This window comes from Ciconia boyciana, chromosome 13 (assembly GCF_034638445.1).
Source record: "Ciconia boyciana chromosome 13, ASM3463844v1, whole genome shotgun sequence".
NCBI lineage: Eukaryota > Metazoa > Chordata > Aves > Ciconiiformes > Ciconiidae > Ciconia > Ciconia boyciana.
In genome coordinates this window covers 12,364,333-12,384,205 of record NC_132946.1, presented here as the reverse complement: position 1 = coordinate 12,384,205, position 19,873 = coordinate 12,364,333, and the positions used below count along the sequence as shown (strand labels likewise).

Genomic DNA, 19,873 nt, shown 5'->3' with positions numbered 1-19,873 from the left:
AGGGGAGAAGTTTGAACATAGAAATAAAAATATCTGTTCAACTGCTAAGCAGTATTTTAAAAAGTATTTTCTGATGCCCTCATAAATTTGTCTTTTATCTTAGTCTTTTTTCAATGGAAGTGCACCACCTATTGTAATGCAAATTTAAGCTTAATGACACTATGCTTACTAGTTACCTTTTGCAGACTACCAATAAATAATTCACATAACAAAGACCAAAAAATAAGCATGACTGTTTTCAAATCTCTATAGGAGGCAAAAAAATAACAGTTTTAGCACGGCAAAACTGAAGCAGTGAAAGGACAACAGAATTGCTTGTGATCACAGAAAGTATCAGCATCAGACACAGACACACAACTCACTACTCCTGACTCACAGTCCCCGCTTAAAACACTGGAAAACTAAACCCATTAATAGCTTCTGAGGGATAAACTGAAACGTGAACAGCACAGCACCTACCCATGATAACTACCAGTGTGTGTCCCCTTACGCTGTGGCAGCTTTCATTTAACACCACAGGTCGTGCTCCATCCTGCAGTAGAACCAGTCACTGGAACACATGCTAATTCAAAGAGGAACTCTGCTTCATTCTGAAACACTGGAAAGCCCTTCACATGTTCTGGCCACTACTACAGCATCAATTTGTTGATCAGGTTTTCCATTCTGCTTTAATAGCTTGGGTTTAGTAAGATTATGGCATTTCTCCATTGTGCACTACAGAAATGAACAGTTATAAAGGGATTATAAATGGTTCTGTTGTAAGCACATTTTGTCTCATTGGAAGTTATTAATCCACTAGTATTGCTAACAATCTTGGCACCTCTGAACACAACAGACTGAAAATTAATAAAACACAATGTACCAGTGGATTAAAATCATGAAGTTACAGCATACAAAGTGGTTAGAAGCCGTTATTTCAACTGATTTCACATTTGTTTTTACTTAACAGACTTATCCTATTAGTAAGGTTTAATATTCCTTTAAAAATTAAAGCAATGATTTTATATTTCTCAAATGCTTTCCCAACTTAGACTGCAAGATTTTTGCAAAAAGATTTCTCCCTTCTTTGTTGTTCATATGTAACTTTTTGGTGAGGAACAACGTTGATTGTTGTCTCTACATACTAAAGTACTGTAAATTAAGAGCATCACTAAATCACAAGAGTCGCTATACAGGGAACCAACATTATGAATTTGTCATTTCATACTTTTATGATTTTAACAAATTTACAGGGCACTGATCGCACAATCCTGAAAATAAACTAGTACTTTGGAGCAGATCAAATTTAATTGTGAAACAAGTCAAACTCTTTCTGAACCACAGTGGTAAAGCTAGAGAAGAGAGACAAGTACCTCATAATTTGAGAGGAAATCTAGTAATTTTGATCGAGACGAGATGTAGAGTAGTGGTGTCATCACCCGGCGAACAAACTTTTCAATATAAACAGCACTCATAGGGCCTTTGTATTCAATTGGTCCAAAACTAGTACCAAAAAAAATAATAAAACATTAAGACTTAAATTAATAATAGAGAGTGTCCTTCCTGGGGGTGGCAGAGATAGGAGTTACATAGACAGCATGCTCAGCCTCTAGGGAATTGCTCTCTGTGTTGATTAACAGTGGCTTCTGTAACTGATAGAGCAGTTGTGTTACCAGACTTGAAGTACAGCGCAGAAATTGCAGTGACTCTAATGCAGTGTCTATGGGTAGGTGCAGTGTGTTGGCAGAGACGAATGGATGGAGACCACCTCTGAGTCCCATTAAAGAAGCTGGTAAAATGCAGGTATGATCATATGAATCATATCATCATATACATATCTTTCTGCTTTGTCCGAAGTAAATACATGTGACTTTAAAATACAGATCTCAAAAATGTCACTATTTTCACTTGATTTTTTAAAATCTTTAGAAAGTTCAAACAGTATCAATCTGAAAAGGTGCAATATTTTGACATAGACTTTTACAAGTAGCACTCAATAAAGCAGGGACGAATCCAGTCGCACTGCTGATGAACAGACTCAGCAAGTCTACAGTTTCTCCCCCAGCCATCTGATAAAACAGCTCACACCACGTTAGGTAGTGCCAAAACAGAAGGCAGGCCAGGCCTTGTGGTTACGATTTCCAGAGGTTCTCCTTCATCCCCTTGAAATCCTGCATCTGATTTATTATCATTAGGTTGGACAAAGCATCACAGTCCAAAATGAAATCAAACACAAAAAGCATGAGGAATTAGTCCATTCCGACTGAAGAACTGAATGTGATGCATTTTTTAATAGAGTTTATACATAGAGACACTCTGAAAAATATCAAACTCACACTGAGATACCTACATTCAGATGCTCTGAAATGGTCTTCTACAGCCCACTAGATTATTCTACATCCTACACTGGTTTATTACAAACCTTTGTCTTAACAGCAACATGCACTGCTTCAACATGTCACATGCCCAGTACACAACATTCACAGTTTAATATCTCAGGTGTGAGGGGTGCGTTGCCCTATAAAGTATCAATATGAATTTACATCTCATCTTGTGGCAACTCTGTTTAAGGTTACTAATAATACCCAAGTATATCCACTTATTGTGTTGTAATTTCAAGATCAAATAAGTTTAAGTCAATGTACATCCAAGTGGGATTGTTGGGGTTTTTTTGTTACAGTTTAAATTATGCCAGTGCCATCTGTGTCTATTCCAAGTTCAGCTGACAAAGATCAGGATTGTTCCTCCTCAATACATAAATCCTCCCAAAAAACCAAAATCAGCCTCTGTAATGGAAGAGAGCTGCAATTCAAGACTACACAAGTAAAATGCAAGTGGTAAACTACACAGCATCCAGCTCTATTGTACCTAGCATTAGAAAGTGTGTTTCCTTACCTTCTGCTCCACACAGACACAAAAAAAAGGGATAATAAATAAATACTAAAAAATAAAAGTGAGATTATATAAAACTTTATACAATGATATCTCAACATCTGGAGCATAAAAAAGTGAGTGTAAAGTTCAAATTTAGAAGAAAGTCTTCTGTACATAGTGCCATTTAAATATGCACTTAAATTCCACTAACTTCAATAGCTCTTAAGTACATACTTTACTGCTGTAACAAATTGGGACCAATCCAATCCATCTACAGAGCAAGCAGACAACTGAAATTAATATATAAATTTGAATTCTTTACTTTTCCTTGGAGGCAGAACTTCCAGGAGATGCACAGGCAAAAGAAAATTTCCTGAAGGATGAAGAATTGTGCAGCATGTCATTTAACTGACATTTACAGCCCTTCTTGAGAGCTGTAAGTAGCATACAGGATGAGCTTCACCCTGAATCTCCTCCTCTACAACTATTTACTATAGCCATAAATATAACATTTTCAAAATGCAACATTTTATACAATATCTGTTTCCCAAAACAACAATAAAAACCCCAGACTGTACGTATGAAATCTTACCTCCGATGGTATAAGTGTATCACAGGAAAATAAAAGAAATGCTTCTGCTTCCTACATTTCCCCTGGTTCCACCAGCAATTTACAGCCACAAACAGCACCTGCAAAGCAGGTAAAAATTCACAGCTAACAAAGTACATTACTATGACCTTCTTTATCTAACATGTATTTTTTCCAATCCATTCCATCTGCTATTTTCAGTGTCTTTTCAGTGTCTTTTCCTCCTCTTAATTCTATCACACGACTTTTTTTTTTTTAATTATTATTATTTTTAATTTTTTTTTTTGTCATTTTGCAACAGCAGTCCTTTTGGTCACTTTTCTTTCTAGTTTTTAAGCTTCTTAATCTAAATACTTCAAATTTACTAACTTTGTAATAATCTGTATTAATTACTTTTTCTGCAGAGCGGAGCTCAACAAGCGGAGGTTTAGGACAGCTGTACCTTTGAAGTGTTCACAGGTAACCAACTGCTAGAAAGCAGTGCTATAGCTGCAATCCTATATGATTACTAGTGTCTCCAAGGATCCTGGAACTGGAAGCAAACTCCATGTAATTTCTGTCTGAAGGTGGATGAATAAATCTGAGAACACTTTACAAGAAGAAACTTGTAGAGCTCCCCGTTCAGGAGCAGAAATAACAGACAACTAAGCAGAAACCACAAGTTTTCTCCATTTATTCTAACACTCTGTATGGTAAATTAAGACGACTGGCTGAGTTACCCCACAACGTGAGCATTCAAGTCCTACTGGTTCCCATGGGATGACAGAAATTAGCATCGGCTTGGAGATTTAAAAGATATCAGGTGACATTTAAGATTCATATCTTCTCTGGAGTTACCTGGTCTGACAATCTGCTGGCCACATGTTCTATTTCTTCTCTTGCTGCAATGGACTGGCCACACCATGGCGCATAGAAGAAATACAGCACAATTTCTGAATCCTGACGAAGGTGATCTGCATAGTCTAATTGTCCCCGAAAAAGATCAATGACTGGAGATCTTGTGGAGAAAAAGTTCACTGGAAGCTTCGCTGGCATTGTTACATCTTTTGCTCGGCTGCAGGAAGGAAATTAAGAGTGGTTATTGAGACTGTACAGCAGTAGTTAAAAAAGTGTGCCCAAAGCCCTAATTTTTAATCTTAGCAAAGGTCATGCAATGACGAAACTTTAGAAATAGATGCAAATGACTATAACTTACATTATCTGAGTTAGTTTCATGAAATACCAGAAAAATCTAAAGATCACCCTTAACAAGCTTTAGAAAGTCACGCTGTGATACCATGCACTATGTTTATGGGTATGTTAGCTCACACTCTTATTGCTGGTTGCTATCAAGCATAAAATTACCAGGAAGAATGATTTCTTTGGATTTCTTCCCTGGCCTCATCCTCTTTTAACACTTGTACTTTAGGTAACAGCACCCTGATAAGAGAAGAGACACTGGTCACAAAGTTTTGTGATGTGATTTTTATATAAACAGAGACTATTACCCTGCCTTATGCTTTGCTTTAAAGTATTCTACACTTCTATTCTTTTATATTGTATTAGGAAAAAATATCTAAATGTGTGTTAGTTTATTTTACTCATTAGAGCAGGGACTGCAAACTGTTCAAGGCACATTTCCTCTTCAGTGTAAGGACAATGTCAACAAATAGAGCATCTCAACGTGAAGAGATTATGACAGATTAAGTTTCTTAAGATAAATTAGTTTGACCAGTAGTATCAAGAACATAAACCAAATACTCAGGAAACCATTTTCTATCAAGTCAGTAATCAAACAATCCAGAACTCAGCATTTCCAAGGTGTTCAGAAGTTGGTATGGTATAAACTGTCTTAAATGCAAGTGAATGATCATATTCTCTTTTTTTCTCTTAATTCCAAAATTTTCCACTAGCTATATTTACACTAGGGCATGTCAGATTAAAAACTGGACCACACCACTGTAATGCTCAATTTTGACATGGTTCCTTATGTGACAGGAAGTTCTAGGAAAGACTGCATTCCTTTACCTTGTATCACAATAAAAAGCTAATACAAAAATCTTTTTACCTGATATTTGATCCTTCTCAGGTTACAATTTTAGTAACTGTGATAAAATTATTGAGCCCCGAACACTGTCAAACTCATACGCTAAGCAACCTCCTAACAACGCTGCCACATTTTCAAACTTCACAATCATTCTGGTTTGTAGAAGTACCTTTGTTTTTACAATACAGACCCAGAAAAGCCACAGCTCTTCTCTCATTTCCAGGTTACTAAGCTTACACTTAAAGCTCAACATTTAAGAATCACTCCCAGTATATTTTCTAAAAGTTACAGAAATTCTTAATTCGTATGCAAGAGATAATATTTGCTTCAAAATCCAGAATTTTGAAAATATTAACTGGTTCCTCATGTTTACAATTCATTAATTCCACTACTCACAAAATTATGTTTTCACACAGATGAGCAAAAATCTAGTTTCTTCTATGGACTTCTACCTTTGTTCCTTCCCTTCTCCCCCAGTCACTAACCCAGCACCTCCTTCCCCAACAGTTTGGTTCTTATGTCACCTCACAAGCAACACCTCTGGCTCCCTCCCATTCCTGCACCCCGCGCTTATCCAAACTGGTAGCTTCTTCCAGTGATTTCTAACTGCCAGCTGGACAGGATACAACACTGATGCGCTACGGCTCTAACTCACAGGTCAGCACACACACGCTGATTAGCTACTGAAAGCGAAGCACGGCAGCCCAGTGTTGATCTCACACTAACACATACTTCTTCAGAGACATTAACTAGAATTTCTCCTCTTTAACTAGTGTAATGAAAATGGACAACCTAAACATGTTTAAAACCTCTGCTTCCTCTACTGAATTAAACTGAAAGTGGACAATTGGTTCAAGAGTTACAACGTAACAATGTAAAAATGAGATACGAAATTGGCTCCAAATTGCAAGAAAGTGTAAAACAGATCAACAGAAGTCCCACGATGTGAATGAGTTAGGAACTACATGGCTACCTTCAAAGATGACAAAAACTCCAGTAATTATTAAAAAACAAAACACAATAAATCAATAGCTACCAGTGTCTTAAGCTGATTTGCTCAGTAGTGTCTCCCCTTGCAATACCAAAAGCATAACAAAGTACTTTTACATAATTTCCAGGTTTAGAAAGAGAATAGTGCTCTGAACCCCTAAAAATTGCACGAGTATAAACTGAGGATTACATAATAAATGTTTATACAAACATAATAATTACATACTGTTTATTAAAACACTGATTGTGTTATTTATCTGCTGCACAGAGCCTATAAAAATTTAAATTCATTTCAACACAACAACCTGGTAATAAAGAAAAGCACATGCAAGTGCCTGTAGGATCAGCCCCTTTGACTGCAAGGTCTTTAGAGCAGGGTTGTCTCGAAAGACATTTGCATAGTGCCAGAAATAATTCAGGTTCTAAACCACAGGCTTTCCATAATACGTGTTAGGTCAGGCTTTATTTGGCTATTCCTTGAGCCACTATAAACCTGCAATACTTCAAAGCTCACTAACGGATTGCCTTGTAGTAAAGGAATTTTCCCTTCCCATACTTTTTATCCATTGGTCTCAAAAGTTACGTGTTGAAAGCATAGTGGTGGTAACTGTACTCTGGTGCTGAGATTCGCCTGCAAACCATAGTGATGTGTGGTGAGAAACTGTGTACTGTAATTAACCATCCTCCAAATTGCATGTGGAATTTTTACACTTGAATTTTCTATGTTTCTGACAGCAACAGAACAGGGGATGCTCTTCTGATATTAGTTTGTCTATGTAACTACAATGTGAAACGCCAAACCTCTTTAATCAAACTTCCTGTACAGAGTACAGGGTGGCGAGAAGCACATTCCAAGCACATTCCATGTGTGAGCTTTCAAACACAGCTAGCAGTAAAATGAAAAGAACACACAGGTTTTAAATAAAGGAGAGCAGGAAGAAAACAGAAGCATCGTTGTAAGTATTAAAAAAAATAATAATTTTTTAGTAATGGACAGTAAAACAAGGAGGTGATTAAGTTCAGAAATCCTTCACCATACATTCTGTAATATGCAAGAGCTTTACACTTTCTTCTAAATTATCTGGTCACTGTGAGATACAGACTACTAGAACAGAGGCCCTGCTGCTCACAGAGCAACTCATTCATAGACTTAAAGTTCACTCCGATTCAAATAATACATCTTCTGTGGACAGGTGAGAAAAGAAGGCCTTAGTATTTTTCAGAAGAATTACCTGTGAATCAAGTGTTCCTTGGAATAAAAATTTGTCAGATACTGCAGAACAGGGAAGTAATCAGATCCAGCCTTCTCTCACTCCCAAAATTAAACCCCAAATGCAGCAGATGTTCTTAAATTAATATAGTATGACTTGAAGGATGTAACAGTCACCATGACCTAAAACCCATCCAGAACATTCAGATCCCAGTTTAGGCTCCAAAAACAAGCTGCCCAGCTGCAGTGCATTTACGTGCCTACCATGCATCACCCAACGCTCCCCGCACTTCCAGCTACAAACATCATCTGGTTCCACGTACCCACGTATACCAGCCTCTCAGCAAACAGACACCAAAGAGACTTTTGCGATGAAAAAAGTTCCAGCTCCCAAGAGGAGCACCACCAGATTGGGGGGAAAAAAAAAACAACCCGCAAAGCATCTTTCTGTCTGAAGCAGATGCAGGTAACGGGGGGTGTCGACACTAACTCATGAGGCAGAAGAGATCTCTTTCCCCCTACTTTGTATCCCCACACCGACGCAGCCGGCTGAGCACACTGAGGAAAGGGTTTCAGCCCTGTGCCCCCTCAGTCCTTCTGTGGCAACGCGAGGTACGAGTTATTCTCTGGAGATGAGGAAAAACAGCTTTCTCAGCAAAGCACCTGTCCCTAAGGTGCGTGTGCATCACCTACGTACCGCCACACCCCGATGAAGGCATACATGTCTTAAAAATACCGTCGCTTCTTCCCCACCCCTGTATTAACGCGGGGAGCGGGGGCCTCCCCCAACGCCCGGCCAGCCCCTGCCCGGCGCGGGTCACTGGGCCCCGTGTCCCCCCGCCGCCACGCCGCCGAGCTGGCAACGGTGCTCCGCCACGACACGAGAAGGGCCGTCGTTGCCATGGCGATCGCATGCCGTTGGGCCCGGGAGGAAGACGTCTGCCACCTACCCCAGGAACAGCCGCTGCTGACACGGCCCGGCCTCGCGCGGCGCCTCACGGAGCGCGGCCATAGAGCGCAGGGAGACGCGCGGCCAGAGCGCGCACAAGGGGTCGCGACCCGGGAGGAGCCCCGGCCCGGCCAGCCCCGGCCGCCCGCCCCGGCACAGCCACAGGCCCCGGGGCGGGACCCCCGCAGGCGGCTCTGCCCTAGGCCTCTGGGGCACGCATGGCCTCCAGGAAGAGCGGAGGGCAGCCGCTTCCCTCGGCCGGGCCCCGCGTGCTCCGGGTCCGCCCGGCCCCCGCCCGCTCCCCCGAAGCCGCCCCCCCGCCATTACCTGCAGGTGACTTTGAGGGCGACGAGGAAGGCGCAGCCCAGCACGATGGCAGCGCCGCACAGCAGCTCGGGCCGCCGCGCCATCTGGGCGGCGCGAGGCCGCAGCCGAGGGGCAGCCGCGGGGCCGGAGCCGCCGCATAACGACATCACCCCCGGCCGAGGCGGGGAGGGGTGCGGGCCCCCGGCCGCTCCCGCTCGCACACGTCTCCCTACCGCCCGCCTGTCAGCCGCGCCGGGGCGGGCGGGGCGGCCCCCTCCGCCGGCGAACCCGCCGCCGCCACGTCGCGCCGCCCCGAGCAGGCGCACAGGCGGCCGGGCCCGGCCGGGGCGCGGTCCCCAGCGGCAGACGGGACCCCTCGGGAAGGCGAGGGCAGAGCGGGTCCCGCCGGGCAAGGGCGCGGGGAGCGAGCCCGGCGGCGGGAGAGGCCGCGGCGGGGCTGGGAGCGCCGTGAGGCCGGCGGCGGGCGGCCCTCGCTCGCTCCCCGTCCTACCCGCGGCCTCAGGAAAAACGCGTCAAGAATTCTTGTGTTCGCCTCCTGCTCTCCGTGCAGGACCCCGTTAACATTCCCGTGGCCGGGATCAGCGAGTCAATTATTCCCCAGTAACTCCTCCGTTTCTGCGAGGACCGAGCCCTCTCCGGCAGCTACTCCCCAACAGCCCCCCCCCCGCAGTCATTAAAGATTTCACACTGTCCTTATGGAACACGGATTTCATGTTTAGTTTTGTCTAGAACTACTTCCAATAATTTACAGAGCACTTACATTAAACAATGAAAGCATAAAATTGAGAAAACAATTCAGAAAGGCACACGATACAATCGGGTTTTGTCACAGAAATAACAGTGTCCATAGTACTCTATTTCAAGCTCAGTTTATTACAAACAATGTAAAAAAATTAGCATTGCAGCAGGTGGTATTTGTATGCATACTGTACATCGTATTCAAATATACTTCAGCCTAGCTTGTAAGGAACAGTTACTCTGCAAGTTCCCCTAGCTACGGCTGAAGAATAAGGTGGTGTTTTAATACTCATTGTGCTTTTATTTTGTGAAGTGAAAGGGACACAGCATTCAGGCTTGTCACATGTATGGGTATCACTGAACTTTGGTTCAACACTTTTTACATACACAATATATGGCCAATGACTACATTTAAACTACTGAAGTCATTCTTAAAGCTCTTCTAATTATAAGGTCAACCAATAACAGAGAAAAATACTGTCAAGAGGATGGAGAAGTCAGTCATGAGGGAAAAAAAGAAACCTAGCTTCAGCTATTTTGAATGAATGACTGGAAGAAGCTTAGGTTAAAAAAAAAAATTAAGTGAACACACAAAGAAAGCTGAAAGCACAATCTGCAGAGAAGCCAAAATGCAACAGAAGCTCCAGCAACTGTAAAGCTAACGGGCTTGTCAATCAGAAGTCATCTCAGCCCGTGGATGGTTTTCTATTTCCTGTGGTCTGCAGGAAATGCAATTTGAAGTACCATCCAGCTTGCAGCCGAGGTCAAAAGGCTAAAAACGTGTCCCAGCACCGCGCAGCTCCAAAATGCTTGTCTACTTCACAAGTTAGTTGGCCATTTTTGCTATTTTAGTGATGTGATGAGCTAATGACAATACAGAAAACTGCAAACAAGCAGCTGGAGACACAAATACCAACTTAATATGTTTTTAGCTACAGGTGCTCAAGCTTTTACTAAGAGGCAAATCATCGTTTGTTTGTTTTTACAAAATCTCAATCCTGAGAGGCTACATGCAGAAAACAGCTTTGTGTAAAGTTCTCTTTATTACAGGCAATATTAGTCCATACAATAATACACAATACTGACATACAAGTGTAATCTTTCAAAATCATCATTTAAACAGCAAAGACCAAGAAACTGAATTTTAACTACTTCATTTTCAAAAATTAACTTTTTTCCTCCCAAGATCCTTTTTCAGTAAATTATATTGAAACATACAAATAGAGAAAAAATACCCATTCAACATATATTGTAGTTAAATGGTTATTTTGTTTAAAATCTTTAATACGAAAATCCTTTTTAGCAACCTACATATAGATAAGTAGCAAACTTTGTTTTAAACAAATCCTCTCCATTAAAAGATCTGAAGAATTTTCATCCATCATTTTCTTCTTAGCCCATAACGCTCTGTTTTGTAATACCTTGATACCTTAAAGTTTTTCAACTGAAGGACTGATTCTAGGGGGCTTCCTAGATATTATAACCTCTCTTCCCCCCCTTCTATTTCCTAACTTTCTGTCCAACAGAAGGTGAGTAAGCACGTAATACTTCAGATTTTTTTAATCACCACTCTGTTTCATGAGAGCATAGACAGGTCTGCTCAATCCCCCTAAATCTAGTATATTTTGCTGTTCAGGAGGAACAATATATGCCAATAAAAGCAGAAAACCTGCAGCTTTTCTGTCACATGCTTTTGATTATTGTCAAATTTTCTGGTTTATGCTTCCAGCTGATAACATGTATGTGTCATCTCAGTATTAGTTTAAATCTTTAAACAAAAAACTATATTTTCCAAAGTCATTATCACTGGGAGCAATCAAGTGGTCTTTTCTTGCTTTGTTGAGCTTCATTCTTAAAACTTGTCTTCGTTCTTCCCACTCATGGAGTTCAGCATTCCCATGGGCAAATTTACAGTTGTTTCCTTCAGTGCAAGTACCAGCCATATATCTGTTAAAATAGATTTCAAATAGTGTTTTCATAGAATTATCATGATCACTATTGTATCTAGGTATTTTCTTCTGGTCATGTTTTTCAAATATGCTAAAATATTAAGGACAAAAAAAAAATTGGAAGAGTATTTACTTTTTAGGTAAGACCATACTAACTCTGTTTACCATTTGATCATATTTTTCTTTCCCAGCTGTCAAGTATTTATAGAGGACAGGAGATGGCTCTTTTCTTTCTGTTCTTCATGCTACTACTTTACTAAGTAATTTAATGCTTGAAACCTTTAATTTCAACAGGTCAAGTTATCAGGTAAATTAATACCTTATCATTTAACTCACTAAGCTAAAGAACTACTGTTGTTAAAAAATCCAACTAATTAATAACCAACCCTTTGTTAACTAAATTTGGTTTTTAAGTATTCAGTATGACTTAAGAAACTATTTTATCCTAGTATTTTTGTATTAAGTTATAAGCATGACAGCTTGTATTCACTTTATACTGCATATCTGAGGTCTGTTAGTGTTCACAACATCAAATAAATTTAGGATGTTATTTAAAAATTTAGTAAACGGGGCATGTAAGCTTCCATGCAAAGACTGCAAACAAAAAATAACTTGCTTTATATGCTGTGCAATTTCTCAAGATCTCTAAGGCATTCAAAATCTTTAACAAAGGTATCCCTACCAGCAAATTGAATCTTTAACTCCAGAATGAAGATTCCAAAGTTTTTAGCCTTCCAAAAAGATTCCAACAGTGGAAAGAACTTTCAACAGATTTACAAAGAAATCTACTGCAGTCAGGTAAACAGGCTGCATTTAAGAATTAAAGGGAGCAGCAAAACATGCTGGGGAAAACCAACAGGTCTTGGAAGTTCTCGTCCACACGTTCATAAACGATTTCCAATAACAAATACTCGACTGTAACAAATTTGTTTGGATGCTAACAACATTTCTACTTGCCTTAAAGCTCCAATATCACTGTCCAGCTAGGTACTGTTCTTGTGTTCCACAGGTAATTAATATGCAGATGCCTAAGTAAACTTGTAATAATGCCAACATTATTTTGTGCAGCTGCAATAAACTTGCGACCCTTTATTAACATCACACAAGCAATTAATTTGGCTCCACAGTTAGGTACCTTGTCATTCCCTGAGTTCTAACAGTACATATTAAAATACTGTTAATTAATTTCTTGGTGAAAGATGTATGCAAAGCAAGGAATATTATAAACATTGTCTGTCAAAACTAATAACCGCCTTAATTATTTATACTATGAACTGTCATTTTCCAGCATTTTTGACATCTTAAAAACCACATACCTATCACAAATGCTAAAATAACCAGTTGGAAAGCGATACTGCCAGCAGTTTTGATCGTCCTCAGTGTGGAAAACCTTCTCTTTATGCTTTTCAGAAGAAATGTGACCCTGCCATTGCTTCTCACTATTACAGTTCTTCCCACACATCCAACAGTGAAAATCCACCTGTTTTACAGGGAATTTGAAAACAAAACATTGAGAATTCAATACGGTAAGCACAGAACTGCTCCTAATACATTTTGAATGTTTTCTTTATGTTGGCCTGTAAGTTGTTGTTTACCTAAACAGATACAGTTAAACAATCACCTGAAGTTTATGATCGCCACTGGCTTTAGAGGATTCAGAAGAACTGCTTTACAGTGTCAGTTAAAGTCTGCATTTAATGTAGCTAGCTATGATCTGATGAAGCACCAAGAAAATAAGGACAACAATGTATGTTACTGACTGGGGAAAAAAAACACCAAAAAACCCAAAAAAACCCACAAACAACAAAACCCCCACATGTTTGAATTTAGAATTATACCTATGATTACTTACTGTAACTTCAGCATAGTCGGTCGGCATGTGAATTTGCTTCCCATTTTCTTTGTTTGCCTGAGCAGCTGTATCATCTCCTTTTTCTGGTTTTTGACTTTTTAGCCATATGTCGTACAACTGCTCCAAGTCTTGAACTAATGAGAGCAGAAGCTAAAATAAGTAATTAGCAATTAAGGCAAGAGTTTGAGAATACTAGATAAATGACTGAGCTTGCAAGCATAATTCAGTCCCCACCTATTGTAAAAAGAAAAAAGGAAGGACACAACGTAGACAGTTACACAGTTTAGAGATAAGAGCCAAGGGCAATATGAATCTCTGGCTACTTACCAAGATGCATTTCTGCCTATCTAGGGGAAAGTAAGACGTTACATTTTTCTTAAGAGGCACCCAAAGTACAGATAACAACTGTGCCACTATATAACAACTGTGCCACTGTGTATCAATATCTGAATTTCAAAGTACTAATACAAATTGTGCTACAGTTTGTGGTAAATTTAGTCTGCTTTCTTGCAGATTTGCTTTAGTCTTTAGTCTGATTTCTTGCAGATATCATCATTCATGTCATTTATTACTTCTGATTTTCGATTATTTCTCCCCAGTAACACTCTAATGGGATAAGTAGTCAACAACAGAAAGTGAATAGTAATTCCCAGTAAATACACTGAGGGGGAGAAATTCTTCCACAAATAGCTTGCCCCCATACATTATCAACAGAATCCTAGTGTGTGCACATGGCAATACAGAGTATAAACACCAAACAATATTGCTGCATGGATCAATATACTATTTCTAAGACACCTAAAATAACTGATACAAACTACTCTATTGTTAAAAAACACATCAAGCAACAAATATATAATATAGCTATTTTTATTTAATCCTGGTTTTGGATACCCAGTCTGGGCTTATTCAAATTAAAAAAAAAAAGGCACCTGCAAAGTTTACTACAAAAGACAGTGAAAGGAAGTCGACTAAAAAGTAACTGAGGAACAAGAATGAAAAGCAGAACAGTTAGATTGACATGTTAGATTTACTCTTCTACTTACTGCTGTTCTCCTTCATATAGGTCCACATCTCTCTCTCCTCAGGACTGTGAGCAAATGAGCAGTTTCCATCATACTGACATTTCTTGCCTGAAGCAATATGATTGCACAACTGGAACATGAATTAAAAGACATATCCTTATGAATATAAAGTAAAATGCATTATAGTAGAATTTGGGGTTTTTTTTCAGTGTTGGCTAGTGTTTCCCCTCCCAATCAGACATTTATATTACATGAAAAATAAAATCATGTTTATTTTATAAAAACCTCATATATTGTAGTTAGAAAAAGCAAACTGCTGGAAGCAAGTACTATGACTGCTTTTTGCCTCCTACCAGATTACCAGACCACAGATACGTTTAAACTATTTCTTAAATATTTACTGCAAATAGTAAGAACTTAGTTAAATCACTTTAAAAGTTATTAACTTCCACTGATGAGAAAGGGCGTCAGTAATAACGTGTGAGATCAGTGCTTTTCTAAGGCTGAACTCTGTAGAAACACTATAAAACATAGTCCCACCAACTCCCATGGGAATTTCTGCAGAACTGATGAAACTAGCCCAATTACTACTATTTTCCAGTTACCCTATTTTCTTAACTAAAACATTAGTTTTAGGTTAACATACGTCAAATTGCAGAGGCACTTGTTTCTTCGCAGGAAGAGGACGAATGGTCATCCACTTCTTACGTTCATTAGACATCACTAGCACCACACGGCGGTCTTTGGTCCATCTAAAAAACAGATGTATTCAATGAAAGAAAATACTATTAAAGAGACACACTGTGTACACAGAAGCAGAACCAGGAAAGCCCAGAAAGGTTCTTTATAAAGAACCTTTCACCATATCTTTGAGATTTAACTAAATTCTACTGAAACTTTACCATAACCGATAATGAAAAAAAAAAACAACCAACCACCAAAACAAACAACCACCAAAGTGCTTCCTGTTACCAATTATTAACATACTACAGAGAGATGACTGTGTTCTGCTTCAGTATTTTTTTTTAATTCCTTGTATGACTCTTTCCTGAGCAGTAACAGTTTCCCAAAAGAAGTTTTAAATAGCTAACAAAACAGTAAAATTTTCACTGTTTGGTCTTACTTACGGGTGTCTTGCCTTTGCACTACAGTATTTTTTGTTTCTGTCTGGCTCATTAACTTGACCATTTCTCCAGCACTGACCACAAACAAACTTCATCTTCAAATTAAGTGATCCATATTTCATTTGGTTCCCAAGGATCTTAAGCCAAAAAAATAACAACAACAATAAAAGGTATTTTGTATCTGCAAAGAAATCCATACATAATTATGAATTACCCCCTACAATAAAAGTTTACAACACATGTCTGGAAGCAGATGTTACACTGTATGCCTTTAGCTTGTAATTTCAAACTAGACATTTCTTAACAAATGCATTTTTATTTAACTTATTTCTGATTTAGGTATATGTAACCCAGAAGTTGTGGTAATATATATAAACTAAACACACAAAAGTCCTACATATTGAAAAGATAAGTAATTGCCCTATGGCAGCTGACTTTGAAATTATATTTAGGTTTTATGTTCCACCTATGACAGAATAAGCAAAGCAAAAAAGGAATTACATAGAAGCAAAGCAGGCATTTTAGTGTAAGTGAAGCAAGCCGAAGAAAGCCTACAGTGAAAGAGATTATTTGAAGAGAGCATTAAAAAAGTAATTTCTAAAATAAGCTATATTAGACATAGAAAAAGAATTATCACCAAAGTCACTGTGGAATTAGTTTAATGGAAAAATGAAAATACCTGTGATCCATGTGCACTAGCTTCCATGTTCTGCCAGTATTTCTTTGATTCTTGAACAATAGTATCATGTGAAATACCTGTAAAGGAAGGGAAAAAGTTCTTGAGCACTTATGACTATTGTAGAATTACAGACATGCTCAAACTGGAATGCTACTGAAGCCCCAAAGCTTTTATTTATTTTTCTTTTTATATATTGTATACATATACACACACTCACATGTGGGTGTGGATATACATTTACATCCATACACACACACATATATATACACACTTCATCTCATGAGGGCCTCCAAAACAGAAATATTGTATATATCATCACACTGAAAAGCAAACATAGAAGTTTTTTAAATTACAGATTGCTCAAATAAGTTAAGGTGCATCTTTGAGTATTTATTTAAAAATAACATACTAAACCTCTAATGACAATCTAATTAGAAAACCTACATTGTATTATGGACCAGAAAAACTATCCAAAAATGCAAGCTGACAGACACTAGATTGTCCCTGCCTTCTTTACAAAGATTTTAAACAAGCCCTATTAATTAGGTTTTGTTTCAGGGAAAAAAAAACAACACACCACTCAAATACTTTGGCTAAGGTTCTATGGGACCTATACCATGTTCACACATACTGTAACATCTACTGCTCTAATTCCACACAAATACAGACTTGTCATCTGTGTTTGGATTTGAGGGCTGGTAAAATGTTTCTTTCCTGAGGTAGCATTCCTTTACTTCCCACACCATACATTCAGAAGAGGAACCTCATTCAAAGAGCAGAGACTGAGCTTTAACTGACTTTGGCGAAGCATGAGGGCAGCGTGAACACATCATAAAATAAAAAATATGCCTTCTGTGGTGAATCAAGTTTCTTGGAGAACCCAACCCTTACTTCAAAATAGAAATTACAGAGTTAGTATTTGCTATCCTTGACTTTGTAGGGGCAGCTGGTAAGAAAATAACTGTTTTACTTTCACACAGAAACTTCTAAAGGCTCATCCCAGGAGAGAGAACAGGAAATCAGCGAAGCCGCTCTCTCTATTTTACTTTCTTCCTCCAAAATTTTCAGGTCAGTATGACATCTTGTGTCAGTATGCCTGTACAAGAATCTAGATAGAAAGCTGAAGCAACAAGGATCATCTTCTTCAAAGAAGGGACAGGTGAGGAACAATCACAGGCATAAAGGGGCAAAAAATGCCAGAAACACTGTAACACACTGGGATTGCCACATTTCCTTTTTCCTCCGTGCATCAGAATGATCCAACATGATTACTCAATATGTAAAGTACTGCTGTCATACAGAGCAAGATAGGAAGAATGAGCAACTGTTATGTGGTACAAATTATTTACTGCTAAAAGTTCAATTGCTTTTTTTTTAAAAAAAAAAAGTCATGGAGAGTTTGGAACTAATGACCAAGGAATGGGCTGTAAGTACAGAGACATGTCGTTCAAAAGCTATCAGCTAGAAATGAAGTAGTAAAATTTGTTATCCTCAAAGAAGCCAGCAAAAACAGGCCCAGATCAACAAAAAGCAGCCAAAATGTCCTGTGTAAGCAAGAACAGAAGAACAGTTAAGTTTTATCAACACATATACTAATAAGAGAGTAGCGAACTGGAAAGATTTATTTTCTGGCTCGCTATATAAGAATATCAGAATGGCAGTAAGCTAAAAGAAAGTTTTAACTGTGGAAAAACTTGATTCTTGTGCTGGGAGATAGAGGGGAAACAATGGCATAAATATTTCAAGCTTTTCTTTCAGTGCTCTGTGAAAAAGGAATTTTACCAAGATCTTCCAAACTTTGAAGGTTTCAAAATAAAAAACAAATCTAGTTTGACTTGGATTTCGTATCTGCTCAAGACTTCTCATTTTATTTTAAGAAAAAAAAAAATCTGATCATAATGAGCAGTTTTGACAGTTTTTATTATCAAAAACTTGCTAATTTTCAATAGCTAGTAGCCTACTCAACACTTTTTATCAGATTTACATTACTGTTTATTGAATATGCTGTATGAAAGATTCCAGCAAATTGTTAGTGAATGCACTGATCCCAAATTGCTAATTTCAGAAGGGAGTTGAGACAAGGAAGAAGTGGCATTACAATGAAGAGTAAAGCAAGCTTTTTACTAAACTTACCTGTTTCCTTTTGCATTATCCAGACTTTAAGCTCTACCAGACTGTGAGCATAAAAGCATTTATCCTCTCGTAAGCAGCCATAATGCACCTCATGTCTGCACAGGTCAAGCTGACATCGAACTTGAAAAGGGCGGATTTTGGAATATTTCACCATAGTTTCTCGCAAAATGTGGACAAGGCACCTGTTTTGAAAACAGTCGATTTCAGATATTCCTTAAAATGACTTTGTTCATGTGTGGAAAAACAAGTAAAATAACCATCCCTCATCACGGCTTATTCAAATGTCTTTTTAACACTTTTTACTTGAAATCAGAAAACCAAAAAAGTTTCTGGAAGGAAGTAGCATCTAATTATCATTTCTAGGCTGCATAAACCAACATCACAGAACAGTACTCTTGTGAAATCCAAAGGTCCCTCTTCTGCAAAGCATTACTGAATTCAATCCAGCTGGATCACTGGTTTCCAAGAGGGAAAGCATATCATGTCCACTTTCAAGTATATATCCTGATCTAATTACAAACACAAGTACTTATTCTTTTGTAGAGCACCATTAAAGAAAGAGTTGATGCATCACAGTAACAGCCTAGCTCTTATAGCTGTAGTGTTTCCTCAATATAGGGAAGTAAGAGTACAAACAAGGCAATTAAAATGCTCCCATTTATGCTTCCATCATATAAAAATGTAAGTCTATTAATTCTCCAAAAATTATTTAACACTATTACCACTATGAAGTCTTTGATAATTTTCAAAGAATAATTAAAGACACTTTCTGCACACTATTTTTAATCAACTGAATTAATAAGGATTATGGTCTATTTCAGACACTGTAATTAAGGTAAACCTGTTCTTAATTGACTGAGTTAAAACTACAGCAAAATAAGCAAAACAGACCAAAGAAAGAGCAAACTTATGAATTCCTGTATTAATTTAACATCACACATCCATTTACATCAATGCAGCTCACCAGGAAGATAAGCTATTAACAAACTGACACCAAAACCAGTAAGATTCAAACATGAGGGTGGATACCACTAATTTTGAATACATTGATAAAGAAATAGTTCACTTTCAATTTAGTTACCTGAGACAATCCTTGTTCAATAAGTTTGTCTTACCAATACCACCAAAGCATAACAGTCAAGTCAGTAAGGAAGAGATGTTAATCAACAGGTAAGAAATGAAAGTCAGTATTAAAAAATGCCCTGAAACCTTTGCTTTTAATTTGAAACTTAAAGAGATGGTATTTCAGACGTACTTGTTATCTTCAAAATCATGCATAGCAGGGTGAGAACAAGAAGATGAGTTATCCTTGTTCCTTTTGCTTATTATTCTGGGTTTGTGATCAAAACATTTCTGGAATACAAAAGCAGGTCATTATAGAGTATGTATTTATATTAAAGTGTGTATATTTATATTAAAAATATACCTT

General features: G+C 38.4%; 2 protein-coding genes across 7 annotated transcripts in view; both read right to left on the bottom strand.

Annotated features, from left to right (window-relative positions):
* The window catches only part of TXNDC11 (thioredoxin domain containing 11), a 40,309-nt gene extending 31,115 nt beyond the window's left edge, over positions 1 to 9,194 (bottom strand). For 2 of the 4 annotated variants that reach the window (XR_012045062.1, XM_072878702.1), the window contains exons 1-5: positions 8,945 to 9,194; positions 4,787 to 4,861; positions 4,280 to 4,496; positions 3,446 to 3,543; positions 1,353 to 1,482 (exon numbers count right to left, since the gene is read on the bottom strand). Coding sequence is in view for 3 of the 4 variants with exons in the window: in XM_072878702.1 (XP_072734803.1) it covers positions 1,353 to 1,482; positions 3,446 to 3,543; positions 4,280 to 4,496; positions 4,787 to 4,861; positions 8,945 to 9,090 (666 nt within the window). In the remaining variant the exon portion in view is untranslated. The remainder of the gene's footprint in view (positions 1 to 1,352; positions 1,483 to 3,445; positions 3,544 to 4,279; positions 4,497 to 4,786; positions 4,862 to 8,944) is intronic. The other 2 variants (XM_072878701.1, XM_072878703.1) reach the window with 2 other exon arrangements.
* A 603-nt stretch (positions 9,195 to 9,797) lies between these two features.
* Positions 9,798 to 19,873, bottom strand: part of ZC3H7A (zinc finger CCCH-type containing 7A) — a 31,160-nt gene continuing 21,084 nt past the window's right edge. For 2 of the 3 annotated variants that reach the window (XM_072877882.1, XM_072877884.1), the window contains exons 15-23: positions 19,700 to 19,797; positions 18,445 to 18,626; positions 16,312 to 16,388; positions 15,636 to 15,769; positions 15,155 to 15,260; positions 14,530 to 14,638; positions 13,484 to 13,617; positions 12,948 to 13,111; positions 9,798 to 11,629 (exon numbers count right to left, since the gene is read on the bottom strand). In XM_072877882.1, the coding sequence (XP_072733983.1) occupies positions 11,440 to 11,629; positions 12,948 to 13,111; positions 13,484 to 13,617; positions 14,530 to 14,638; positions 15,155 to 15,260; positions 15,636 to 15,769; positions 16,312 to 16,388; positions 18,445 to 18,626; positions 19,700 to 19,797 (1,194 nt within the window). In that variant the 3' untranslated portion in view covers positions 9,798 to 11,439. Of the gene's footprint in view, positions 11,630 to 12,947; positions 13,112 to 13,483; positions 13,634 to 14,529; positions 14,639 to 15,154; positions 15,261 to 15,635; positions 15,770 to 16,311; positions 16,389 to 18,444; positions 18,627 to 19,699; positions 19,798 to 19,873 lie in introns of those variants that run through there. The other variant, XR_012044908.1, reaches the window with a different exon arrangement.